This window comes from Capricornis sumatraensis, chromosome 22 (genome assembly GCF_032405125.1).
Source record: "Capricornis sumatraensis isolate serow.1 chromosome 22, serow.2, whole genome shotgun sequence".
NCBI lineage: Eukaryota > Metazoa > Chordata > Mammalia > Artiodactyla > Bovidae > Capricornis > Capricornis sumatraensis.
Window position 1 is genome coordinate 34,434,763 of NC_091090.1, and position 27,703 is coordinate 34,462,465.

Below are 27,703 nucleotides of genomic sequence, written 5' to 3' on the forward strand. Positions count from 1 at the left end.
TTTTCATTATGAATACATTTTAATGAAAGGAATTACAATCGCATTCCTAGTCCACTGGAATAAGTTTTCTAAGTCTCCTGAAATATTTTTATTTCCTATGTTTAAATCTCAACTGCAATCACATGTAAATAATATTCTTTGAAATAACAGTGACCACAACAATCCTTTTTCTTTTTAATTTAAGTTTCTTTGATGTTGGAAGAATCGCATCCTGATTTCAGTGAATCTAATTATTCAGTTTTTTCCTCTTAAAAAGTCATTTGCATTATTTGAGTCTGTAAACTTTAAACAGCTCTATCTCAGAACTAGAACTCTCAAGAATAAATGATACAGCTTCAAGGAAAGCCTATGAGATCTTCATGTTTTAATAATAAAATATGCTGTGGTTACAGTTATTGATGTTGATCATGCAAGAAGTAACCCTTGTATCATTTCTATTCCTTACAACAAGGACCATCACACTGTTAAAATAATGCCTTTATTATTAATGGTAATCAATGAACCTATAATCAAATAGTTGATAAATGAATATAAATTGTGTTTTAAATAAAATATTCAAGTGTGATATGTCATTACTTATAATTCCACATATTAACTGAGCTTTTAAAATTGGGCTACCCTTGTGGCTCAGCCAGTAAAGAATCTACCTGCTATATGGGAGACCTGGCTTCCATCCCTGTGTTAGGAAGAGTCTGATTCCTGGGTTGGGAAGATCCTCTGGAGAAGGGAACAGCTACGCACTCCAGTATTCTGGTCTGGAAAATTATATGGACTGTAATGGACTATTAATCCAATTTCATTGGATGAAGCCCTTACTGTTCTTACTATCTGCACAATCAGAAAGAAAATAAAACTTATATTTAAAAATGGAGATAACACAACTTTCCAAAAATCTTGCCAAAATAATTTATATATTTCTTTCAATTAGATCCTGAAGAATTCCGTAATTTATGCTGCAAAGTCTTCATAAGAGGTACACTTCAGTTTGAGTGGCAGAAGATTTATGAAAATATTAGTTAAACTTTGTTCTTGACATTGGTCTTCCCATTAATTTCCCTCTCTGAAGACTGGACTACTATGCAAGTATTGGGCAGTATCTTCCCATATTACATTTTTGTGTGTATTATTGGGGAGAAAGAATTTTCCTCTACCCTTCCAAGGTTCTTTTATAGGTCTAATAATCAAATTGACATGATGAGATAGATTAACAGAAGAAAGACCAAATTGAATTTCATACATATGGAAACACCACACACGTGTGAAGTTCAAAAAAAGAATGTAAAATGAAGTTTATATCCCATTCTGAGCTAAGGAATTAGACAACAGCTTCCAAGTACAACAGGGTAATTCACAGAATAAGAGAAAAAGCAAATACTGGATAATTAGTTTGCCCTACCATGCAATTGAGTCACTCAAAATTTTTCTCTGGTAATAATTCTGGGAAAGTAAAAGTATCAGTTGCTCAGTCATGTCTGATTCTTTGTGACCCCATGGACTGCATCCCACAAGGTTCCTCTGTCTATGGGATTTTCCATTCCATAGAGTTCTTTGAGTAAGAATACTGGAGTAAGCCCGGAAAGACTCCCATTTTGAATTCTAGATAGTTAAGAGAGGAGCAGAGTTTGTCTTGAGATTACAGGGTCTCAATTTACATTTACATTTAAAGTCACTCAGTCGTGTCTGAATCTTTGCGACCCCATGGACTATACATGGACATGGAATTAAAAGACACTTGCTCCTTGGAAGGAAAGTTATGACCAACCTAGACAGCATATTAAGAAGCAGATATCACTTTTCCAACAAAGGTCCATCTAGTCAAAGCTATGGTTTTACCAGTAGTCATGTATGGATACGAGAGTTGGACTATAAAGAAAGCTGAGCTTTTGAACTGTGGTGTTGGAAAAGACTCTTGAGAGTCCCTTGAAATGCAAGAAGATCCAACCAGTCCATCCTAAAGGAAATCAGTCCTGAATATTCATTGGAAGGACTGATGCTGAAGCTGAAACTCCAATACTTTGGCCACCTGATGCGAAGAACTGACTCATTGGAAAAGATCCTGATGCTGGGAAAGATTGAAGGTGGGAGGATAGAAGGGGATGACAGAGGATGAGATGGTTGGATGGCATCACCGACTCAACGGACATGAGTTTGAGTAGGCCCTGGGAGTTGGTGATGGACAGGGAGGGCTGGTGTACTGCAGGCTACAGGGTCGCAAAGAGCCAGACACAACTGAGCAACTGAACTGACTGACTGATTGAACTGGACAATACAGTCGATGGAATGTGCCAGGCCAGAATACTGGAGTGGGTAGCCTTTCCCTTCTCCAGGGGATCTTACAAACCCAGGGGTCCTGCATTGCAGGCAGATTCTTTACCAGCTGAGCCATAGGGGAAGCCCAAGAATACTAGGGCAGGTAGCCTATCCCTTCTCTATGACATCTTCCTGACCCAGGAATCGAACCAAGGTCTCCGGCATTGCAGGGGGATTCTTCACAAACTGAGCTATCAGGGAAACCAAAAATCTGACACTTGTAGTTTGTTTCCTCTTGTCTCTCAGTGAGTCATTTCAGTTGCTCAGTCATGTCCGACTCTTTGAGACCCGATGGACTGCAGCACACCAGGCCTCCCTGTCCATCACCAACTCCCAGAGCCTACTCAAACTCATGTACATTGAGTCGGTGATGCCATCCAACCATCTCATCCTCTGTTGTCCCCTTCTCCTCCCACTTTCAATCTTTCCCAGCATCAGAGTCTTTTTCAATAAGTCGCTTCTTCGCATCATGTGCCCAAAGTGTTGGAGCTTCAACTTCAGCATCAGTCCCTCCAGTGAATATTCAGGATTGATGAATATTAATGACATGGTGGAATAATAAAGAGATTGAGAGATTTGGGGGACCAGTAATTTGGTCTTCCCTGGTGGCTCAATGTTAAAGAATCAGCTTGCCAATGTAGGAGACATAGGTTCAATCCCTGGGTCAAAAAGATCCCCTACAGAAGGAAATGGCAACGAACTCCAGTATTGTTGTCTGGGAAATCTCAGAGACAGAGAAGCCTGGCTGGCTATAGTCATAATAATGTTTGCACAATTGAGAGACTAAATAGCAACAATTTGGAAGAAGGCAGGGACTCTGGACAGGGGCCAGCATTAAGGACAGAGAATTATGGAGCCTTCAATAATACAAATTTCTGAGGTTCTCAAAAAATGTCTTTCCCCAAAGTTGTTTTTGTGGTTTTAAAAAACTTCTCCACTCCCAGACCTTTATCTATGCTATTTCAATTGTTTATATGAAAATATTAGTTTTACTCATTCTGTGACTGAGAGCTTCCTGTAATAAGAAACAGATTTACAAGAGAAAAACAAGTTTAAAACCATGTATGTCTGATGTATACATAGAATACACAGAGGGGAACTGAACCTCTGTTCTGAACTTCAGAAGTGGCCTGAACCACTACTTTAAATATCATCTTCAGCTAAAGACAAAATATGTTGGAGATAGTGGCATTTATAGGGATTGAGCAGGAAACCCAGAGTAAACCAGGTGTGGCAGATTTAAGTCCTGCCCCTTCCTCAGGTAAGTTTCTTGTGAGTTCTTAATATCTTTCTCTTCCTGGCTCAAAGAAGGAGCTACTCTTAGAAATGGAGATTTCTGACATAAATGTAAATTTCCCTTAGTGTATGTGTTAGCTGCTCAGTTGTGTCGGATTCTTAGTGATCTCATGGACTGTAGCCTGCCAGGCTCCTCTGTCCATGGGATTCTCCAGGCTAGGATACTGGAGTGGGTAGCCATTTCCTTTTTCAGGGGATCTTCTTGACCCATGGATCCAACCCAGGTCTCCTGTATTGCAGAAAGATTCTTTACCATCTGAGCGACCAGGGAAGGTTTCGGTATTAAATTCTGTTTTTATAGCTTCTCCTATGTCTGCTTTTACTCAAAACTGTCAGCTCACTATAATTCATATGCTGAAGAAGGATATTTGGGAGTGACATATTCTGGTACACTTTGTTAGAAATGGCAGTATAGTATATCCAAGTATAGTGAAGTAAATTTTTACTAAGTGGAAAAAAATTTTTTTTTCCAAAACACTGATTACTGGGGAGTTTGTTAAAAGTATTAAAGAGAATTCATAAGGTTAACAAGCAGGCGTTAAAAATACACTTTCTCGTTAAATAGGGGAAATTGATGAAAATGTAAACAGTGCAAGAAGTTTCCAAAATGCCATTTATGGCATTGCGTACATTTTCTTTGAAAGAGTATGTGCTTTTATCTGTTCACCAAAATACCAAATAGCTACTAGCTGTGAATTATTACTTTATCACCTGCCTTCTCTGTATATTTTACACAACATTCTTGTTTTGTGCTCGCATTCAAAAGCAATTGCTAGTTTTAAAACAAGGTAACAAAAGAGTCACCTCAGAACAAAGGAACAGAGAAGGCCTCTTTTTTTTTTTTTTGGTCTAATTCCCCTCCCCCACTTAAGGCGTAACTTCCCGCCTCCTTCTTTCTTCAGGTTCTCAGTTCGGTCCGCCAACAGACGTATAAAGGGGCATCGCGGGGTCTGGCAGTTGGGCTTTTTCGAGTCTCCGGGTTTTTGCAATGTCTGGTCGCGGCAAAGGCGGAAAAGGTCTGGGCAAAGGAGGCGCCAAGCGCCACCGCAAAGTTCTTCGTGATAACATCCAGGGCATTACCAAGCCTGCCATTCGGCGCCTGGCTCGTCGTGGTGGTGTGAAGCGCATCTCCGGGCTCATCTACGAGGAGACCCGCGGGGTGCTGAAGGTGTTCCTGGAGAACGTGATCCGCGACGCGGTCACTTACACCGAGCACGCCAAGCGCAAGACTGTCACCGCCATGGACGTGGTCTACGCGCTCAAGCGACAGGGCCGCACCCTCTACGGCTTCGGCGGCTGAGTATCCGCGTTCCCCGGTATTCAACAAAAGGTCCTTTTAAGGGCCCCCACTGTTTCATTTGAGGAGCCGTGATGCTTTGCTTTTGAGTTTTCTTTCTCCTGTTACTCTGTATGCTTCTTGAAACGCTTAGAAGCACTATTTCCACCCTTTGTTGTGAGTGTTTAGTTATATTTTACGCTTCCAGGCAATGTTTTGAACATAATTTTGTATTTTGTAACCTATTCAGTGGAATATTTGGTCTAATAGCCTAGACATTCATAAGTGGAAGCAAATGTCACCCAAATATATGTGGCTTAAGATTTAGTGGTATTTCTCTTGGGATACAAGAGAATGTCTACCAAGGGAGAGAGAAAGACTCCGAGTTTAGACATGGAGTCTTACGGTTCGATCACAGTGATAGATCTATATGTCCTCATGACTGTTCAATAGTCATTCACGCTAGTGGGGAAGGATGATAAAGTACAGGCTCACTGTAATATCCGGCAGAACAGTTGGTGAGGGTGGGATGCAATTCAAAAGGATTTCAACAAAAACAAAGTCATATTACAGAAATATTCTCTACAATGAAAAACTACAAGGCAGCTTTATAAACCAGAACAACGAATTTAAAATTTAAAAGATCCTTGGTACAGAATTGGAAAGGAATAAGATTGGGATTGAAATAGGAATAAATTGGAAAGGAGTAAGATTAGGAAATCCAGACCTAAACTCTGAAGGAGGTCTTAGCATTTTCCTAGAATCTTAGAAGCTATAGAAAGAAACCCAAGGTCAAGGGGGAAACCTTGACTAATGTAGACACACATTCCAAAGAGTGATTGCCTCAGTTCAGTTCAGTCGCTCAGTTGTGTCTGACTGCGACCCTATGGACTGCAGTATACCAGGCTTCCCTGTCCATCACCAACGCCCAGAACATACTCAAAGTCAAGTCCATTGTTCAGTGATGCCATCCAACCATCATCCTCTGTCGTCCCCTTCTCCTCCTGCCCTCAATATTTCCCAGCATCAGGGTCTTTTCCAATGAGTCAGTTCTTCGCATCAGGTGGCCAAAATATTGGAGTTTCAGTTTCAGCATCAGTCCTTCCAATGAATATTCAGGACTGATTTCCTTTAGGATGGACTGGTTGGATCTCCTTGCAGTCCAAGGGACTCTCAAGTCTTTTCCAAAAACACAGTTCAAGAGCATCAATTCTTTCATGCTCAGCTTTCTTTATAGTCCAGCTCTTACATCCATACATGACTACTGGAAAAACCATAGCCTTGACTAGATGGATCTTTGTTGCTAAAGTAATATCTTTGCGTTTTAATATGCTGTCTAGGTTGGCCACAGATTTTCTTCCAAGGAGCATCTGTAGTCTTCATCAGCAGTAATTTTGGAGCCCCCAGAAATAAAGTCTGTCAGTGTTTCCATTGTTTGCCCATTTATTTGCCATGAAGTGACGGGACCAGATGCCATGATCTTAGTTTTCTGAATGTTGAGTCTTAAGTCAACTTTTTCACGCTTCTCTTCCACTTTCATCAAGAGGCTCTTTCGTTCTTCTTTGCTTTCTGCCATAACGGTGGTGTCATCTGCATATCTGAGGTTATTGATATTTCTTCCGGCAATCTTGATTCCAGCTTGTGCTTCATCCAGTGCAGCATTTCTCATGATGTACTCTGCATATAAGTTAAATAAGCAGGGTGACCATATACAGCATTGATGTGCTCCTTTCTCGATTTGGAACCAGTCTGTTGTTCCATATCCAGTTCTAACTATTGCTTCTTATTCTGCATACAGATTTCTCAGAGGGCAGGTCAGGTGGTCTGGTATTCCCATCTCTTGAAGAATTTTTCACTGTTTGTTATGATCCACACAAGGGCTTTGGCATAGTCAATAAAGCAGAAGTAGATGATTTTTTGGAACTCTCTTGCTTTTTCGATGATCCAGTGGATATTGGCAATTTGATCTCTGGTTCCTCTGCCTTTTCTAAACCAGCTTGAACATCTGGAAGTTCATGGTACACATACTGTTGAAGCCTAGCTCAGAGAATTTTTAGCATTACATTGCTAGCCTGGAGAGATGAGTACAATTGTGCAGTAGTTTGAACATTCTTTGGTGTTGCCTTTCTTTGGGATTGGAATGAAAACTGACCTTTTCCAGTCCTGTGGCCATTGTTGAGTTTTCCACATTTGCTGACATATTGACTGCAGCACTTTCTCAGCATCCTCTTTTAGGATTTAAATAGCTCAACTGGAATTCCATCACCTCCACGATTGTTTTTCATAGTGATGCTTCCTCAGGCTTACTTGACTTTGCATTCCAAGATGTCTGCTCTAGGTGAGTGATCACACTATTGTGTTTATCTGGGTCGTGAAGATCTTTTTTGTATAGTTCTTTGTATTCTTGCCATCTCTTCTTAACATCTTCTGCTTCTGTTAGGTCCATACCATTTCTGTCCTTTATTGTGCTCATCTTTGCATGAAATGTCTCTTGGTATCTCTAATTTTCTTGAGATCTCTTGTCTTTCCCATTCTATTGTTTTCCTCTATTTCTTTGCATTGATCACTAAGAAAGGGTGGCAATTGCCTACATGTAAAAAAAAAAAAATGACAAAATGACTAGGTTTACATATTTTTATATCTGAAGCTAAAAATTCCGTTGTCTCATCAATATTTAATCTTTGTAAAATCAAAGGCTAAATATTCATCTAGCCAGTCTCCCAACTCAGGAATATTTTTTCAACAACCCTAGCCCCATCTCTGAAACACTATCAAAGATAATAGGATCTCTGTTTCCCAGAAAGAGAGGGGGCTAACTTCCATTATTACAAGATTACAAATTGCCATGTCTACTAATTTTTGAGCAGATTGTATCCATTAAGCTGTATAAAAGAGAGCGATTTCTCTCCTTGCTTTGCAATCCCTTTAGCAAAATTGTCTGTGATGTTGTTCACATTCTGGTTTAACGCTTATTTAGTAATAAAGTTTTATGTTTTTACTCCCTTTGTGCAGAGGTTTTTCTGAATTGGGAGGTATTACTTTTAGCTATATTCCTACATTTTCTGAGGATCTATTACTATTTTTGTGGCTTTCCATCGATGTCTTGAATAATTCTGATAGAAGTCTCTCGGTTCTTAAACAAACAAAAACCCCCACAGAAAAAAAATCCTTAAATATTCAGTACATAATTTAATACTATCTTATATGTAGTGTTTTAGTATTTGTCTTTAGAAATATATTATTATATTTATAGCCTGATTTCTTTTTGAGATTACCTTCTCTAAACCTGGACCACCAAATTTTGAATAATGAAGCCATTAAGATATTACCTATTTAACACTTAAGGTTTGTTCTCTCGTTTACATTTGTAATTAGGCACATATAATTGTGACAATTGTTCTGTTGTATATATTGTGCAATATTAGAAAAAAGAGGACAAATCAAAAACGGAAACTATACATCCCTAAATTAACCAAGTAAAATGTTATCAATGTAAATGTTTAACAGTTATACTTTTTAAGTTGGGTGGACCATACTTGCATGCATATAAAGGACACACTGCCAACAGTTTGTTCCTAAGTATAAATACCTTCTCATTGGGAGGCAACAATAGCAAATACTTACAGCATATATCAAAGGGGAAATGTCAATATCCTCACTATAATACCATATCTATACTGGGGATTCTATCCCACTCCATACTGATAATATTAATTACTATTATACATTGACCAGACTGATGGTTGCTGTTTTTCTTTACAGTTATCTCTAAGACCCCGCTACAAAATATTGGGTTTCCCTTGTGACTCAGCTGGGAAAGAATCTGCCTGCAATGTGGGAGACCTGGGTTCTATCACTGGGTTGGAAAGATCTCCTGGGGAAGGGAAAGGCTACCCACTTCAGTATCCTGGCCTGGAGAATTCCATGGACTATAGTCTGTGGGGTCGCAAAGAGTTGGACACAATTGAGTGACTTTCGCAAATTATAGATCTGAAATAGAGGTTTTCAGAAGAAGCATCAAAAGAGCTTAAAAAAATAACTGTACCTGATACTGTCAAGCTCTACTACAGGATTTCTTTAGGATTTTCCAAGCCATATTACAAATTTTAGAAAAATATTTAGGTAACTGAACTTTTGATAAACTGTCAGGAATACTAACAATGTTTTTGAAAATATAAAATACACGTTGCTGGGTTGTGTTTACAGAACAATACAGAAGAGTGATTGGATTTTGTTAAAACTCCTTTTTCATAGGAATGTGATTATTAACACAGGCTTAAAACTAAGCGTGAAAGTGTTACTCGCTCGGTCGTGTCTGATTCTTTGCAACCCCATAGAGAGTAATCTGCCAGGCTCCTCCGTCCATGGGATTTTCCAGGCAAGAGTACTGGAGTGAGTAGCCATTCCCTTCTCCAGGGGATCTTCCTGACCCAGGAATTCAACCCGAATTTCCTGCATCTCCTCCGTAAACAAGAAGGAAGGCCTTCATCCCTTTGCACAACTGTGTCATATAAACAGACCAACTTGTTGGTTCAGTGGTTAAGAATCTACCTGTGCTTTAGAAATCCAAAAGCAACAACTACTGAGCCCATGTGCAGCAACTACCGAAGACCACAAGCCCTAGAACCCGTGCTCCACAAGAGAGTAGCCCCAGCTCTCTGCAAGTAGAGAAAGCCTGCATGCAGTAACAAAGACTCAGCACAGCCAGTAATAAATAAAAATAAATATTTTTTAAAAAGCAGACCAAGTTGAACAAAAGATACAAATTTAAATGTTCTATTATATACCTATCAAAGAGTCTGGTCATGTTTGATCAAATTCTTGATCTTGGCTTCCTAAACATTTTGAAGTATTTATTTCTTATACTATTTGCAGAGCTGTAGTTCTGCTGCAGAGGAAAAAGTGAAACTCAAAAGGTGCATTAAGTATTTTACATGATTCAGCAGTCATCCATCTCCTTGAACCCTTATTTTAAGCCTTAACTTACCCCATGTCTTTCTCCTTGTCTCAAGCTGTATGTTTAAATTTATTTTTAAAAAATCAGGCATCTCCAGCATTTTAATTTGATTTGAGTCTTTTTATGCCCTGGGAGAACTTGCCTCATAGTTTCATTGGAGGCTCCCAGGGCATCAAGGTAATTTCCCACAGGTTGGTGAGGGATCAAATATGGAAACAGGGAAAACACTAAAGATATTAAAGCAAGTAAACTAGGAGAGAGAAGATAGTCCTCCCACCAAGATGGGAGCATGGTGGTACTGAGAATTGATGTTTCCATATATATTTTGAAGGAAAAATCAGGAAGATTTCTAGAAGAAATGAATGGAGAATGAAGTCATTATCAATTAAATCAGGGAGTGATTTAATGAAAGATTAGAAAGAGGGAATACCAAAGATTCTAGTATGGGCATATTAATTTTAGGATGTCAAACATCCATGTGAAGAAAGCAGTTAGGGGATAGGAGGAATTTCCTGGCAGTCTGGTAGTTACAATTCAGCACTTTCACTGCTGAAGCCCTGGTCAGGGAACAAAGATAGCACAAGTCACTTGACCAAAAAAAAAAAAAGACAGAAAAGAAAGAAAGAAATTGAGGTTATGTCTGTCTGGAGTTTAAGAGAGAAGCTGAGTTGGCAATATAAAGTTGGAAGTCATTGATATACAGATGGTATTTAAAGTCTGAGCTTGGTCAGATCTTCAAGAGGGTGAGTATAGAGCAAGAAGCAGTAAAAACTTAGGCCTGTATCCCCCAACATTAAGGGTCTGTGGAGAAGAGATGAACTAACAAAATATACAGAGCCTCTGATAAAATAGAACCAAGTGAAAAAAGCATATCAAAGAGAAATTATAGGATCAATTATGTCAGTGTTTCCAATAGATTAAGTAAAATGAAGATTAGCTATTGGCCATTGGATGTATCAATAGGAAAATGATTTTGATGATTTTATATTATTTACTTTCTGTCTTTTTTCTAGTAGAAAAAAAGTGGGGACTTTTCCCCCTCCTAATGTCACCGGTGCCAAGTACAATGTCTGAAATCTAGCAGTTATTCAATAATTAATAAATAAATTAATTAGTTAATTAACATTCCGGAGAAGGCAATGGTAACCCACTCCAGTACTCTTGCCTGGAAAATCCCATGGACAGAGAAGCCTGGTAGGCTGCAGTCCATGGGGTTACTAAGAGTCAGACACGACTGAGCATCTTCACTTTCACTTTTCACTTTCTTGCATTGGAGAAGGAAATGGCAACCCATTCCAGTGTTCTTGCCTGGAAAATCCCAGGGACAGGGGAGCCTGGTGGGCTGCCATCTATGGGGTTGCACAGAGTCAGACACAACTGAAGCGACTTAGCAGCAGCAGCAGCAGCAGCAACTAACATTCCTGCTGCTGTCGACGGAGAGCTCTTCTTACTGACTGTCCTACAGTGTACTCACTAGGGTAGAGTCCTGAGCAAGCAATGGAACTGTGTTAAGCAATACATGCTAATTCTCAGGGCATTTAGTCACAATATATATTTTTCTATTTGTTTAAGTTTTAAAGACTATGTTTTTTTTTTTTAAGGGTATTTTTCCTAGTATAGCTGGAAAGGAAAGCCAGGCTGTTTACCTAGGTTTCTGATGCCTCGATTCTATAACCACTGAACCTAGCAGATGTTTATAGCAAGATCTTTCTATGCAACAAACTTTAATTCATTGACCACAAATAAAATAAACCCTTGAATTTGAACTCAATCCTCTCTTGGGAGAAAGGTAAGAACTTGAATTCCTGGACAAGACCTCTCATCGCAACAAAGAAAGACTGATGCTTTATCTCTTAATTTGGGTCTGAACCTTGGGGCTGAGAGTTCCACAGCCTTTGATTGTATTCTCTTAAAGTTGAAACTGATGAAAAAATGATATTAAAAACCAAAATTTGCCCTTAGATTTTAAAAGGCCTGTGGAACCAGGAGAAATGAGAGGTGCTGATAAGTTGTATTTGAGAAGACACAATCCCACAGATTCTAATAACTGGTCTAGGGAAACATCAGTTATTAATATTTAAACAAACAACTTTCTCATAGTAACTCTTATGTGCCTCCACATAAGAGAGAGATCTCATGCCCACATGATGTCTGGGTTCCTTTATGGCAAGTAAATTCTATGCCATTCAAAAAAAGTGAGATGAGGTTGATAGAAAGGGAGAACAGGGAGTAAGAGAAAAACAAAAATTACAGCAAACCTATCAGTTATGCTGTGATCATCCTTAGAAAGCTAAAGAAGGCTCCTCCTCCTCCCCTTTATTTACCACCCAGATTGTGAATGCAAATGAACAGAATGATATTGGAGAAATAATCAAAGTGATCCTTATTACTCAATTGTATACATGGAGAAGCTAAGGCCCAGAAAAATATATAACTTAAAATTCATTATCACTAAGGAACGGTGTAATACCAAATCATCTGCTCCTAATGATTATGCTTAAACTTTTCACCGTCTTGCACCCCTTTAGTTGATTTCAATAGTAAAATCACAGTAAGTTGGACAGAGAAAAACAAATATCGAGTATTAACTCATATATATGGAATCTAGAAAGATGGTACTGATGGACCTATTTGCAGGACAGCAATAGAGACGCAGACCTAGAGAACAGATTTGTGGACACAGTGAGGGAAGGAGAGGGTGGGATGAATTGATTAGTGTTGAAACATACACATTTAGTTCAGTTCAGTTCAGTCGCTCAGTCGTGTCTGACTCTTTGCGACCCCATGAATCGCAGCACGCCAGGCCTCCCTGTCCATCACCAACTCCCGGAGTTCACTCAGACTCATGTCCATCGAGTCAGTGATGCCATCCAGCCATCTCATCCTCTGTCGTCCCCTTCTCCTCCTGCCCCCAATCCCTCCCAGCATCAGTCTTTTCCAATGAGTCAACTCTTCGCATGAGGTGGCCAAAGTACTGAAATTTCAGCTTTAGCATCATTCCTTCCAAAGCAATCCCAGGGCTGATCTCCTGTAGAATGGACTGGTTGGATCTCCTTGCAGTTCAAAGGACTCTCAAGAGTTCAACACCACAGTTCAAAAGCATCAATTCTTCGGCGCTCAGCTTTCTTCACAGTCCAACTCTCACATCCATACATGAACACTGGAAAAATAATAGCCTTGACTAGACAGATCTTTATTGGCAAAGTGATGTCTCTGCTTTTCAATATGCCATCTAGGTTGGTCATAACTTTTCTTCCAAGGAGTAAGTGTCTTTTAATTTCATGGTTGCAATCACCATCTGCAGTGATTTTGGAGCCCCCCAAAATTAAGTCTGACACTGTTTCCACTGTTTCCCCATCTATTTGCCATGAAGTGATGGGACCAAATGCCATGATCTTACTTTTCTGAATCTTGAGCTTTAAGCCAACTTTTTCACTCTCCTCTTTCATCAGGAGGCTTTTTAGTTCCTCTTCACTTTCTGCCATAAGGTGGTGTCATCTGCATATCTCAGGTTATTGATATTTCTCCCGGCAATCTTGATTCCAGCTTGTGCATCTTCCAGCCCAGCGTTTCTCATGATGTACTCTGCATATAAGTTAAATAAGCAGGGTGGCAGTACACAGCCTTGACGTACTCCTTTTCTTATTTGGAACCAGTCTGTTGTTCCATGTCCAGTTCTAACTGTTGCTTCCTGACCTGCATATAGGTTTCTCAAGAGACAGGTCAGGTGGTCTGGTATTCCCATCTCTTTCAGAATTTTCCACAGTTTATTGTGATCCACACAGTCAAAGGCTTTGGCATAGTCAATATGGGTCTGCTTAGTGATGCCAAATCAGACTTTTCACAAGATGAAAATAAGTACATTTTTCATGAATATATTTACATTGGTGACCTAAAAAATTAAGAAAAAATGTCTAAATAAAACATTTGCACTGCATATGTGGGCCAGAAATTTTGTGCTTTTGCTTTATCTGAATCCATTACTATAACTGTCCCTTCTCAATTCTTACCACCAGTGGTATTCATTTCACCAAATACATAAACACCTAATGAGGACCAATTATGAACCTCGCCTTTAAAAAAAAAAACCACCAAAAGTAAGGTAAAAATATTCTTTTTAAACTCTTAACTCACTTGATTTTATGAGTATACTAATTTCGTCTTCTCCCAGACTTCCCTTGTAGTCCAGTGGTTAAGAATCCGCCTGTCAATGCAGGGAGCATGGGCTTGATCCCTGGTCCTGAAAGATTCCGCATGGCACGGGGCAACCGAGCCCAGGTGCCACAACTCCTCTAAAGCCCGCGAGCCACAACTATTGAGCCAAGACGCTGCAACTACCGACAAGTGCCGGTGCCAGACTCGATTGTACTGTTAGTGTACGGCATGTTAATCGGAATTTTCAAAGTACCCTGCTCTTAATAGGGTGGCTTAAATACAAGAATTGTGTTCGGGGTTTTTTTTGTAAATAAAAAAATTAAAGGTACTTGGTATCAAACACTTTTATATTGACTAGCTACTCCATTAGCTAGTCATGCAACTTTAGGCCCCAACCAACCTAGTATGAATGTGTTAAGATAAAAGCTTGACGGGGCACGGGATACCGCTGTACAAGGTGGGACTTGGCGCGCACGCGCCCAGAAGCAGAAACAAGACGGCCTTTTAGACGAAAGTATTAAGTGTATTCTTCGCACTTGATGAAAACGAGAATTACAGCTCCTTACAAGGGCAATTGGGAAGCCCTGAAAAGGGCCTTTTGTTACGTGAATGGAAACAAAATGAACACTCAGCCGCCGAAACCGTAGAGAGTGCGGCCCTGACGCTTGAGCGCATAAACCACGTCCATGGCGGTGACAGTCTTGCGCTTCGCGTGCTCGGTGTAAGTGACCGCGTCGCGGATCACGTTCTCCAAGAACACCTTCAGCACCCCGCGGGTCTCCTCGTAGATGAGCCCGGAGATGCGCTTCACACCACCACGACGAGCCAGGCGCCGAATGGCAGGCTTGGTAATACCCTGGATGTTATCACGAAGAACTTTGCGGTGGCGCTTGGCGCCTCCTTTGCCCAGACCCTTTCCGCCTTTACCGCGACCAGACATAGCGATAGAGCTGAAGACCCGATAAAGCCTAACTTCGAAGCCTCGCGATGCAACTTTATACGTCTGTTAGCGGACCGAACTGAGAACCTGAAGAAAGGAGGAGGCGGGAAGTCACGCCCTAAGTGGGGGAGGGGAATTGGGCCAAAAAGAAAAAAAAGGAAAAAAGAGGCCTTCTCTGTTCCTTTGTACTGTGGTAACTTGTTACCTTAATATTTAGAATTGATTTTGAATGAGAGCGAAAGCACGAATGTTGTGGAAAATAGAGAAAAGGGGAAGTAATAAAGTAATAACTTGTTATCGCACCGCACACAGATCTCCCCTAGTAGCTAATTTGGTATTTTGGTAAGCAGATAAAAGCAGACTCCAAGAAAATGAATGCTATTCTATATATGGCCTTCTAAAACCTCTTTATACTGGTATATTTAAATCGACTCCCCTTGAGTTTTTAATAACAAGTTAATGTCTGCTTATTATTGCTTATGAATTTTCCATAGCGAAGTTTTAAACAGTTCTCTACCAATTCCTTAATCAGCAAGATATTTTAATATAATTTTTTTCCTGCTCTTGAAATACCACCTTTAACCTTCTTAGAACTAGTACTAAAATTCTGTTCTATTACAGTTTCTAAACAATCTATTTGTTACATTCAGAATTAATTTTGGGATAGATTATATTTTGTCTTTGATCAACTCTCCACCCAGCAAGATTTATGGATTTATTTCCCACTAAGAGTATCATCTTTAATGTAATCTCTGTAATATACTGAGAAAATTTGTCCTTCCTAGTGAGTTTCCATTAGAACGTTTTCAACATTGCAAAATGTTTCAAGAAAAAAGAAAAGAAAACTCCTTTGGGCTTTTCAGAGGCACCAGGCTTTCCTGCCAACATAGGGAAGGTGCATTGTTTCAAAAATAACTGAAGAGATGAAGGAAATTTTAAGTTTTCCAATTCTTCACTCTTAAACTGGCATAAGAGAAAGGACTCAGGATTATTTTTCAAACTGCTCTTTAGCCATCTACTACCTTTAACAATGCTTATCATTTTACAGTTTTTTTATGGAAGGTGGTGGAGAAGCGTGGGGTAAACTGCAAAGAGAGGGATCTAGAAGAAAACCTAAAAAACTGTTAAAAACTATGCTGTCGCATGACGAGTCATCAAGTTCTGTTAATTCTCTATCTTAAAATTACTGTACATCCCAACTATAAAGGTTGAGATTTTAATAATGCACGAGGTTCTAGGGCAGCTTCAGCTTGGAGAGCAAGCACTCAAGACACACTGGTGGTGAAATTGGCCTCCTTCTCATCTAATATCTAAAACTACTAGATCCGCCTCTTCAATTTCAAACGCAGTAAGTAGAAAAGTAGTGAAAAGTTCCAACCAGGAGAGCCGTGAGCCACAGCGGGTTTCATGACCCCCGGAGAAGAGGATTTCGATCAAGGGTCAGAGACGAGGCTTGATCATTTGAACCTTACGTGAAATAAAACTTTATTAACGTATAGAGGGATAAAAGAAGCTTCTGACATCAGAAGGGGGCATGAGGAAGGGACAGAGTGACCCCCTTGCTAGCTCTTCAGTTCAGTTCAGTTCAGTTCAGTCGCTCAGTCGTGTCCGACTCTTTGCGACCCCATGAATCGCAGCACGTCAGGCCTCCCTGTCCATCACAAGCAGTTAAAGAATCACCTCAAATCTGAGAGTTGCAATCAGGCCCCTTTTCCATAACAGGCATTTTGAGATAGCACTGGCATAAAGTGAGTCATCCCCTGCCATAAAACAATTAACATGAAATTTAAAGAAAGGCAGGTTACCAGCAAATACACAGTTTAATTACCATAGCTTAAGAGAAATTTTCCTTGAGTAAGACAACGATGGTTTGTTGAGTCATTATCTGTTCAAGGTTTGAGCCTTAGGCTGAACCTACTTGAAGACAGGCAGATTCCAAGGCACATACATCGTTCGTTAACACAACTTAAGAAAATGATTTCCATAAGAAAAACACATTGGTTAGCTCAAGGTTTCGGAAAGTTTTAAGTTCAGGCAGAACCAGGTGTCATCTTGACAACACAAAAGAAACCTTTTAATTTTGTATAGAGGTGGAAAAAAAAGAAAAGAAAAAGTCTGCCACTTGGAGTCTATTTCCTCCACTTGGGGACCCCTAGCCTTCCAGTTACCCTCCGTGTAGCTTATTGGTTATACTGCAAAGAACCAGTTCTATGTTAGAACTGTCTCTTTTGACTTGCTTCTTGTTATAATCATACATGAGCTGCCTCAGAGGATCCTGGCCCTCGGCCTGTTAAATTGCCTTTGTTCACGTCACAGATAATCTAAACCGCCCGCCTGTGGATGGCTACGAGAAGTAAGTTATTAATACATGCCTTCCCTGATGCTGGCCATTCCCAGAGATGGCCCTTTTTACTTCCTTATTGCCTCTCCCGCTTCTGCTTTCTGACTTTTCCAGATACCGAGATGGTTATTAAGACATTAGTCTGCCATCATCTCGGTTTAGGCGGCTTTCTGAACCTGAACAGTTTGTTTCTGAGGCTCATTGGCCTAGTGAGGCGAGCAGCGAGTTTGGAGCCGGCAATGAACAAGACTCAGATGCCAGATAGCTTAATTGGAAGACCGTAACTGTAAGATCACAGAAAAACCCAGAAATGATTGTAATACCCTAGCTACTTACACTGCAACGATAGTTATCTTCAGATACTTTTGCAAAGTGAAACTTAAGCCTTTCATCAAGGGGAAAAAAAAAAAAACTCATCATATTGTAAAAACAAACAACCTCTCAAACCAGTTATCAGTGGACAGGCCCTTTTATAGAAAAGGTAGGTGGCTCTGAAAAGAGCCTTTGGGTGAGAAGAAATCTGACTACTCTGCAACCAGTCCCTCACTTAGAGCTGGTGTACTTGGTGACCGCCTTGGTGCCCTCGGACACGGCGTGCTTAGCCAGCTCCCCAGGCAGCAGAAGACGCACGGCCGTCTGGATCTCCCTGGATGTAATGGTCGAGCGCTTGTTGTAATGAGCCAGGCGCGACGCCTCGCCAGCGATGCGCTCGAAGATGTCGTTGACGAAGGAGTTCATGATGCCCATGGCCTTAGACGAGATGCCGGTATCCGGGTGGACCTGCTTCAGCACCTTGTACACGTACACGGAGTAGCTCTCCTTGCGGCTGCGCTTGCGCTTCTTGCCGTCCTTCTTCTGCGCCTTGGTAACCGCCTTCTTGGAACCCTTCTTCGGGGCAGGAGCGGACTTCGCTGGCTCAGGCATGGTGAAGTACTGCAGTCACAGAACCACTATAGGAGTGAGAGCCGAAAGGCACCCTTTTAAGGACAAGGGTTTATGCAAATGAAGCGCGGTAGAGGTTTCTGGTGATTGGTGAGCCTTCTGTGTGACATCACAGCTCAGCTTCGCCCAATCAAGGTAGGCATTCTGCAGAGTCGCATTTCCATTGGTCTAAACAAAAGTAAAACGGTAGCCAATCGTACAGCTTTCTTTTCGCGCCCAGCGTGGGTTATAAACTTTCCGTTTCTGTATTCGCTTGTCATTCTCGAGGGTGATCGTTGATCCTGAGTCATGTCTGGACGTGGCAAACAAGGCGGTAAAGCTCGCGCCAAGGCCAAGACCCGCTCTTCGCGGGCAGGCCTCCAGTTCCCGGTCGGTCGAGTGCACCGCCTTCTCCGCAAGGGTAACTACGCCGAGCGGGTCGGCGCCGGGGCCCCGGTGTACCTGGCGGCGGTGCTGGAGTATCTGACGGCCGAGATTCTGGAGCTGGCCGGTAACGCGGCCCGGGACAACAAGAAGACGCGCATCATCCCGCGTCACCTGCAGCTGGCCATCCGCAACGACGAGGAGCTCAACAAGCTGCTGGGCAAAGTCACTATCGCTCAGGGTGGTGTCCTGCCCAACATCCAGGCGGTGCTGCTGCCCAAGAAGACTGAGAGCCACCACAAGGCTAAGTAAAGAACCAAGATTGAAAACTACCAAATAAACGGCTCTTTTCAGAGCCACTTCTATCCTCATAAAAGAGAGTAACACAGTTTGTTGCACCTGGAACTAATGTTTATTACAGCACTGAGATTTGGAACTAAATTCTCCGGTCGTGTAGGGCATGTTCTGGTCTATATTTCAGAATTGGTATTTCGGGGCAGTTGTGAACAAGTGAACATTTGTGTTAGACTTAGCTCCAAACTTAGTTAAATGTTAAATTTTGGTTGCCTTTAACCAGGGGTCCGTATTAGAAACTTAAATATGTGAATGTTAAATATTGGTTGCCTTTAACCAGGGGTCCGTATTAGAAACTTTAGTATGTGGTGTGAATTTTCATTCCCCAAGTCGGCCCTTCAGTGGTTTTATGTGAAAGATATGCAGAAATCATCGAAGTGTCTAGGAAGGTAGCCTTGCAAAAGTATTGATATCGTTACCTGGGCTAGAAAAGTACAAGCTGGGTTGTAACAACGATGGTGATGCATCCTATTGGTTCCAAGAACACTAATGATGAGAACTTAATTTTAAACTGAAAAAAACAGTTTTCAGAATAATAAAAACAAGATTTTGGTAGTCAGGCCTGAGGTCCTCTAATTCCAGAATATGAGACATGTTTGGAACATTTATTCCATTGAGCATTTTGGCCTTTTCAAGGATTGCAGACACAAAGACTTTTCCTCTTCTATTAAATGTAAACGTACTTGTTTTCAACAAATGCCACACACTTAAGTACCATAGTAATGAGATACTGCTTGTTCTAAAAAAAATCTAATGAAGAGAAACAAAAGGAAATAAAGTACAATGTAGCAAAAGGAGTAAGCACAGAATACAAAAGGAGCATAGAGAAGACTGAGAAGGGACATTTGGTCTGAGGATTAAAGGAAATTGGGAAATAGAGGAAAAACATAGGGATTTCAGCAGGAAACCAGTGTCACCAGATTCGTGGCTTGTATGTGCACGCAAATGACAAAAAGTTCGCTATTGGAAAATAAAGCAGAGAGGTCACAAGAGAGAAGTCAGAGGGATGGATCTCTAGGTCGTTCCTTTGGTTCTAAATCCTCTATATATCTTGTATGTTAGTCACTCAGTCGTGTCCGACTCTGCCACCCCATGAACTGTAGGCTGACTTCCAAATCTTTATGTCCATCCCAGACTTCATTCAAGTTCAGACATGCATATTCATCTACTTTCTGATATTCTTTATTATGTGTTTTACTTTCTTATACTCTTATAGTGGAGAAGGCAATGGCAACCCACTCCAGTACTCTTGCCTGGAAAATCCCATGGACGGAGGAGCCTGGTAGGCTGCAGTCCATGGGGTCGCGAAGAGTCGGGCATGACTGAGCGACTTCAGTTTCATGTACTGAAGAAGGAAATGGCAACCGACTCTAGTGTTCTTGCCCGGAGAATCCCAGGGACGGGGGAGCCTGGTGGGCTGCCGTCTGTGGGTCGCACAGTCAGACATGACTGAGGCGACTTAGCAGCAGCAGCAGCAGCATACTCATAGATCTCTGGGAAATTAAAAATGTATATCCCAGACTTATCATCGTCCTTACTCCCCCAGTGATTCTTACAGGCATCACTATCTACCAACATTAGCATGAACGAAAATGGTCTGGTGTATTCGTTGTCAGCCATTACGGGCTACAGTTCATGGGGTCGCAGAGTCGGCAACGACTGAATACACACGCACGCACACACTATGGGATGATGAAACTAAATTCCGGAAAAGCTTAGGTGGAAAACAAATGGTGGTTCGAGACCTGGAATATTTGTGTCCACTTAACTAGAAATATCCACATAACTAGGGCTACTACCTTCCCCTGAAAATAATCTTCAAGTAATGAAAACTGAGAAATCACATAGGTATAACTTCATATATTCAAGTGAGGGTGCCCTACCCAGCCAGCAGGAAGGGCATCTGTCCTGGGCCCCTCTTAACTTGGTATTCTGTTCCCGAATCCAGACGTCCCGGTTTACAGTTAATTAAAAATGTACACTAAAAATTGGTCTTACACGTGCCCGCGGCTGGGGGAAGGAGGGAGCGTTAACCACTTTGAACCAAACGTCTCCCTTTCCATACAAAGGCTGATTCCTGGGGAGGGAGACTCTCAATACTTATCTCAAGGTGCAGAATGTTGAATTCACCCCAAATTCCACGTGATTATAGGTCGTACGTTTCACAACGCCACTTAAACACGACTACCATAGCATCAGCGAGCAAAATTAGAATGTTGGAAAAGCCTAACACTTTCTGCCACGAGGAAAACCTGGAGTAAATAGCAAGGTAACAGTCCCTTTTCATTGTGTATGTGGGCGGCTCTGAAAAGAGCCTTTGGGGTTGAGGAGAAACGTCCAGACTCACGCCCTCTCCCCGCGGATGCGGCGGGCAAGCTGGATGTCCTTGGGCATGATGGTGACGCGCTTGGCGTGGATGGCACACAGGTTGGTGTCCTCGAAGAGCCCCACCAGATAGGCCTCGCACGCCTCCTGCAGCGCCATCACGGCCGAGCTCTGGAAGCGCAGGTCGGTCTTGAAGTCTTGCGCGATCTCGCGCACCAGCCGCTGGAACGGCAGCTTGCGGATCAGCAGCTCCGTGGACTTCTGGTAACGGCGGATCTCGCGCAAAGCTACCGTGCCGGGCCGGTAGCGGTGCGGCTTCTTCACGCCGCCGGTGGCCGGCGCGCTCTTGCGGGCCGCCTTGGTGGCGAGCTGTTTGCGCGGTGCCTTGCCGCCGGTAGACTTCCGAGCAGTCTGCTTAGTTCGAGCCATAGTGTCAGCAACTTTAACGAACGCCACCTAGCCACATATTTATAGAGCGAGTCAGAAGCTGATTGGACAAAAGGCGACCAAGTCTGTCCAATCGGTAATCGGACTGACTCAAGTCAGTGCTCCTTCACTCAGTCGTGTCCGACTCTGCGTCCCCATGGACTGCAGCACGCCAGGCTTCCCTATCCAGCACCAGCTCCCGGAACCTGCTCAAACTTGTGTCCATCTACTCGGTGATGCCGACTCGAACTTTTCGATTGTTGCCCAAAGGCCTTGACCTCAATTTTTTTTTCCAATTTTTCCTGTACAATTGTTTGCTATATAATAGCACTTTTCAGAAGAAATAAATACACACTACATGAGAAATATAGACTACAGTCCATGGGGTCGGGAAGAGTCTGACACGACTGAGCGACTTCACTTTCACTTTTCGCTTTCATGCATTGGAGAAGGAAATGGCAACCCACTCCAGTATTCTTGCCTGGAGAATCCCAGGGACTGGTGGGCTGCCGTCTATGGGGTCACACAGAGTCGGACACGACTGACATGACTCAGCAGCAGCAACAACTATATTAGAATAAAATAAAAAACAGGAGTTCTTTTAGATAATATTTCAACCCAGTATATCTAAAATTTTCATTTCAACATGTAATCAATATAATTGTTAGATATTTCACATTCTTTTTAAATTTTGCACTAACCATTCAAAATACAGTGTACACATATAACATGTCCACCACTTTCTTCTTCTAGTTAGCCACATGTCCATTGCCCAGGGCCACTGGTTTTTACCATATTAAGACAATGAATGCAGATCTATACCGTCACCCCTCAACTTTCCTCTAAACACAAATTTTAAGAACTTAAATTTGTTTTTCAGTAAAAATAATTTGATTTGCATGTGAGGAATTCAAGTTATTACTTCATAAAGAAACACATCCTTGCCTGAACTTCTTTTCAAACAATTCCCTTGCAACATAATTGATTTTTCTATTTTAGGAATGTAATTCCTTTGTTTTTAAAGAATCTTAAATCCCCACCAATAATGTATATTTACCACACATTCCATAAGTTTGCATCTATAATAGTTCCTTGCATGCATGTGTGATACTCGGTCACTAAGTTGTGTCTGACTCTTTATGACCCCCCAATGCACTGTAGTCTGCCATGCACCTCTGTTCATGGAATTCTCCAGGCATACTGGAGCAGATTGCCATTTCCTTCTCCAGGGGATCTTCCCCAGCTGGGGATCGAACCCTTTGTCTCCTGCATGAGCAGGTGGATTCTTCCCCACTGAGCCACCTGGGAAGCCACTGGCAGAAACTTGGGATAAGCTCCTTGCCTGACATCTGAATTTTTCTGGTCATCTCCTTCCCCTCAGAGCCTAGAAGTTACCTGGCAAGTTTTTTTTTTTTCTACTTCAAAGTAAGTGGAAAACTATCTAATTCCATCAGTACATCAAGATCTTTAACACAATAAAAAGACCAAGAAGATGGCATTTTAACAGTAGAATTTAGCATTTTCATCCTAAAACGTATGACCATTACCTTATACCGACATCTCAATTTGTGTGGATGGGTCCAAGGGAGCTAGGAAAATACTTTAGAACACAAAAATAAACCAATGGGTATAATTACGAGGTACCTCAGCTAACTTCCGATAAAAGACCTGGAGATTTAAAATTTCCATATTCAATTATGTAAAACAATGTACGCTGACGTGAAATTAGCGATGCTGAAATCAGCTCAGTTTCTCTGTACAGCAGTACAGAACTGAATCTCGGAGACTGTTTTGGGTGAAGTAGAAAAGTTTTATTCCTTTGCCAGGCAAGAGGAGACACAACGGGCTCTTGTCTCAAAGTGAAGTCTCTCAGTCGTGTCCGACTCGTTGCGACCCTATGGACTGTAGCCTACCAGGCTCCTCCGTCCATGGGATTTTCCAGGCAAGAATACTGGAGTGGGTTGCCATTTCCTTCTCCAGATCTTCCGGATCCAGGGGTTGAACCCGGGTCTCCAGCATTGTAGGCCGACACTTTACCGTCTGAGCCACCAGGTAAACTTGTCTCAAAAAAACCGTCCCAACCTGGGAAGATTTGAAAAGGAGTTTTATACTTCTCAAGGGCGTGGTTGCTGACAAGGTCAGGGTGTATGCCGGATATCAGTTGGTCGGCTCTCCTAATCTTGATGAGTTTCTCTGATCCCTTCAATCTTGCCTCAGGTGGTTTCTAGTCTGCTCCTTAGACTAGCAACTGTTAAAATCTGCTATTTGGAACTCAGGGAAGTTAAGGCTAGTCTTGCCTACAAGAAACGGGGAGAAAGGGCCACCATGTTTGGGAGTCCCACTAGGCCCCACTGTTTTCAGGTTTTTCAGAAAACTAACGCCTCTAATAATGGCCTTTGGCCTAAGAAACAGATTTGATTTGCTCCCTGGACACACGAAACCTTTATTACTAAAACCCAGAAAATCAAAAAGCCTTAAAACTGCCATAGAAAGGAATAAATCTCCCATCCTAACTTTTGTGCTTCCCAACTCAATAATTGGCACAGGGTGGCAATATTTAACGAGTAAATAAATCCTATCTGCCAATGCTGATGGATAATAGTTTATAGACTACATGATACACTTTAACAAAAGTGACTGTCTCCGAAGTTTCAAGGTTGGTGTAATACATGTTTATCCTCAATTATCATCTAGGATCTAAGGTTTAAAATTTAGTGCTCAGTTCTTCCAAGGAAACTTTTAAGTGGCTCTGAAAAGAGCCTTTGGTTTGATTGAGACCTTTGAACTACTGCGAAATAATCCAATCTTCTATTTGCCTTTCGCCTTGTGGTGGCTCTCAGTCTTCTTGGGCAGCAGCACCGCCTGGATGTTGGGCAGGACACCACCCTGAGCGATAGTGACTTTGCCCAGCAGCTTGTTGAGCTCCTCGTCGTTGCGGATGGCCAGCTGCAGGTGACGCGGGATGATGCGCGTCTTCTTGTTGTCCCGGGCCGCGTTACCGGCCAGCTCCAGAATCTCGGCCGTCAGATACTCCAGCACCGCCGCCAGGTACACCGGGGCCCCGGCGCCGACCCGCTCGGCGTAGTTACCCTTGCGGAGAAGGCGGTGCACTCGACCGACCGGGAACTGGAGGCCTGCCCGCGAAGAGCGGGTCTTGGCCTTGGCGCGAGCTTTACCGCCTTGTTTGCCACGTCCAGACATGACTCAGGATCAACGATCACCCTCGAGAATGACAAGCGAATACAGAAACGGAAAGTTTATAACCCACGCTGGGCGCGAAAAGAAAGCTGTACGATTGGCTACCGTTTTACTTTTGTTTAGACCAATGGAAATGCGACTCTGCAGAATGCCTACCTTGATTGGGCGAAGCTGAGCTGTGATGTCACACAGAAGGCTCACCAATCACCAGAAACCTCTACCGCGCTTCATTTGCATAAACCCTTGTCCTTAAAAGGGTGCCTTTCGGCTCTCACTCCTATAGTGGTTCTGTGACTGCAGTACTTCACCATGCCTGAGCCAGCGAAGTCCGCTCCTGCCCCGAAGAAGGGTTCCAAGAAGGCGGTTACCAAGGCGCAGAAGAAGGACGGCAAGAAGCGCAAGCGCAGCCGCAAGGAGAGCTACTCCGTGTACGTGTACAAGGTGCTGAAGCAGGTCCACCCGGATACCGGCATCTCGTCTAAGGCCATGGGCATCATGAACTCCTTCGTCAACGACATCTTCGAGCGCATCGCTGGCGAGGCGTCGCGCCTGGCTCATTACAACAAGCGCTCGACCATCACATCCAGGGAGATCCAGACGGCCGTGCGTCTTCTGCTGCCTGGGGAGCTGGCTAAGCACGCCGTGTCCGAGGGCACCAAGGCGGTCACCAAGTACACCAGCTCTAAGTGAGGGACTGGTTGCAGAGTAGTCAGATTTCTTCTCACCCAAAGGCTCTTTTCAGAGCCACCTACCTTTTCTATAAAAGGGCCTGTCCACTGATAACTGGTTTGAGAGGTTGTTTTTACAATATGATGAGTTTTTTTTTTTTCCCCTTGATGAAAGGCTTAAGTTTCACTTTGCAAAAGTATCTGAAGATAACTATCGTTGCAGTGTAAGTAGCTAGGGTATTATAATCATTTCTGGGTTTTTCTGATCTTACAGTTACGGTCTTCCAATTAAGCTATCTGGCATCTGAGTCTTGTTCATTGCCGGCTCCAAACTCGCTGCTCGCCTCACTAGGCCAATGAGCCTCAGAAACAAACTGTTCAGGTTCAGAAAGCCGCCTAAACCGAGATGATGGCAGACTAATGTCTTAATAACCATCTCGGTATCTGGAAAAGTCAGAAAGCAGAAGCGGGAGAGGCAATAAGGAAGTAAAAAGGGCCATCTCTGGGAATGGCCAGCATCAGGGAAGGCATGTATTAATAACTTTCTCGTAGCCATCCACAGGCGGGCGGTTTAGATTATCTGACGTGAACAAAGGCAATTTAACAGGCCGAGGGCCAGGATCCTCTGAGGCAGCTCATTATGATTATAACAAGAAGCAAGTCAAAAGAGACAGTTCTAACAGAACTGGTTCTTTGCAGTATAACCAATAAGCTACACGGAGGGTAACTGGAAGGCTAGGGGTCCCCAAGTGGAGGAAATAGACTCCAAGTGGCAGACTTCTTTTTTTTTTTCCCCCACCATGTTCTTGCCTGGAGAATCCCAGGGACAGCAGAGCCTGGTGGGCTGCCATCTATAGGGTCGCACAGAGTCGGACACGACTGAAGCGACTTAGCAGCAGCAGCAGCAGCAGCATACAAAATTAAAAGGTTTCTTTTGTGTTGTGATGATAACACCTCAGCACGCCGTGGCTGAGGGCACCAAGGCGGTAACCAAATACACCAGTTCCAAGTAAACGTCATTATAGGCCATGTGGAACCCAAAGGCTCCTTTCAGAACCACTCAAACATTCTCCAGAAAAGAGCCGGTGCGCCTTTCCTATCAGTTCAGTGGGAGGGGGGTGCTATCCCTTGAGTGGCATTTTTTAAAACGTGGTTTAACGGAAATAAAATACCTGGGTGTTAAGAAAGTTGCAGTTTTGCGAGAATTTCTATTACAGAAACTAGGTTCATCTGATGCCTCCCCTTAGGTTTATACTGGATAGCCACAATACCTAAAAACCTCGAGGGCAACAGTTCGAACGCTGGAGAACCCCAGGAAATCACAAAACTGATTTACTGACTTCCTAACACATTTTTTTCTTTTAGTAGTAGCTTCTCAGGAAGCCCCAGACGCAAATACTTGCAGTTTCGTACGTTCTACTGATGTGACTGGGAGCCTGCAAGCACTGAATAGGGGCCATTTTTACATACACGGGAACTACAAATCTATTCTTTGCATATCCCTTCTCTTTATATCATACTGCAGGTCCAAATGCAGGATCTAAGGAACATATCTTACAGCTACACAACGTGATCTGAATTGCTTTCTAACTCCTTAAAAGATAGATACCCCTGAGACGAACTTTTACAAGTGAGAATGGCAATACAAGTTGCAATGATATCAGCCACCAAAGCCAGAGGGTGCTTCCCTGACCCCTGAGAGAATAACGTCCACAGCGGTGACCCTCTTGCCCTTAGCATGTTGGGTATAGGTTTTGGGGTCATGTTCACTTTTTCTAATAAGATTTCAGCACCCCGCAGGTCTCTCTGTAGCCGAGATAAAAGATGCCTTAACCACGCCTGCGGGCCTGGCGCCGGATGGCGGGCATGGTGATGCCCTGAATGTTGGCACACAGGAACTTACTGTGTCTTACCGTAATTTATAGTCCCTCCCTGCCGGGGTCCAGCCCCGGTGGATCCGGGGTGATTCAAAGGTGGGGACGGAGTCGGCGTCCTTGGAAAAATACATATTTAATTACAGATATATAGAGAGATTAGAAACGGATAGTGTAGTAGGAAGATTAGTGGAGAAAAAGAGGCTGAATAACTTGGATTATGTGGAATAGCATCCATGCTCCAGATGGGAATTCAGCCAGAAAAACAAGGAGCAAGA

The 27,703-nt window shown here is 42.6% G+C and overlaps 8 protein-coding genes across 8 annotated transcripts in view; 4 read left to right on the plus strand and 4 right to left on the minus strand.

Moving 5' to 3' along the window:
• LOC138069278 (zinc finger protein 184-like) overlaps window positions 1-27,703 on the plus strand; it is a 1,142,341-nt gene that overhangs the window by 931,207 nt on the left and 183,431 nt on the right. The gene's annotated exons all lie outside the window — the stretch shown is intronic.
• LOC138069329 (histone H4) lies at window positions 4,595-4,906 on the plus strand. Its single transcript, XM_068960580.1, has one exon. The coding sequence runs from the start codon at window positions 4,595-4,597 to the stop codon at window positions 4,904-4,906; it is 312 nt and encodes a 103-aa protein (XP_068816681.1).
• On the minus strand, window positions 14,623-14,934 carry LOC138069330 (histone H4). The gene has a single exon (XM_068960581.1). The coding sequence runs from the start codon at window positions 14,932-14,934 to the stop codon at window positions 14,623-14,625; it is 312 nt and encodes a 103-aa protein (XP_068816682.1).
• On the minus strand, window positions 17,819-18,199 carry LOC138069327 (histone H2B type 1-C/E/F/G/I). Its single transcript, XM_068960578.1, has one exon. It carries the CDS (start codon window positions 18,197-18,199, stop codon window positions 17,819-17,821), a length of 381 nt encoding a protein of 126 aa, XP_068816679.1.
• LOC138069323 (histone H2A type 1-H) lies at window positions 18,506-18,892 on the plus strand. Its single transcript, XM_068960574.1, has one exon. The coding sequence runs from the start codon at window positions 18,506-18,508 to the stop codon at window positions 18,890-18,892; it is 387 nt and encodes a 128-aa protein (XP_068816675.1).
• On the minus strand, window positions 21,278-21,688 carry LOC138069316 (histone H3.1). The gene has a single exon (XM_068960568.1). It carries the CDS (start codon window positions 21,686-21,688, stop codon window positions 21,278-21,280), a length of 411 nt encoding a protein of 136 aa, XP_068816669.1.
• LOC138069320 (histone H2A type 1) lies at window positions 24,494-24,886 on the minus strand. Its single transcript, XM_068960572.1, has one exon. It carries the CDS (start codon window positions 24,884-24,886, stop codon window positions 24,494-24,496), a length of 393 nt encoding a protein of 130 aa, XP_068816673.1.
• LOC138069328 (histone H2B type 1-C/E/F/G/I) lies at window positions 25,193-25,573 on the plus strand. Its single transcript, XM_068960579.1, has one exon. The coding sequence runs from the start codon at window positions 25,193-25,195 to the stop codon at window positions 25,571-25,573; it is 381 nt and encodes a 126-aa protein (XP_068816680.1).

Bases quoted from the DNA above. Each gene is read 5' to 3' on its own strand.
- LOC138069329 (XM_068960580.1), top strand. From the start codon at position 4,595: ATGTCTGGTCGCGGCAAAGGCGGAAAAGGTCTGGGCAAAGGAGGCGCC.
- LOC138069330 (XM_068960581.1), bottom strand. From the start codon at position 14,934: ATGTCTGGTCGCGGTAAAGGCGGAAAGGGTCTGGGCAAAGGAGGCGCC.
- LOC138069327 (XM_068960578.1), bottom strand. From the start codon at position 18,199: ATGCCTGAGCCAGCGAAGTCCGCTCCTGCCCCGAAGAAGGGTTCCAAG.
- LOC138069323 (XM_068960574.1), top strand. From the start codon at position 18,506: ATGTCTGGACGTGGCAAACAAGGCGGTAAAGCTCGCGCCAAGGCCAAG.
- LOC138069316 (XM_068960568.1), bottom strand. From the start codon at position 21,688: ATGGCTCGAACTAAGCAGACTGCTCGGAAGTCTACCGGCGGCAAGGCA.
- LOC138069320 (XM_068960572.1), bottom strand. From the start codon at position 24,886: ATGTCTGGACGTGGCAAACAAGGCGGTAAAGCTCGCGCCAAGGCCAAG.
- LOC138069328 (XM_068960579.1), top strand. From the start codon at position 25,193: ATGCCTGAGCCAGCGAAGTCCGCTCCTGCCCCGAAGAAGGGTTCCAAG.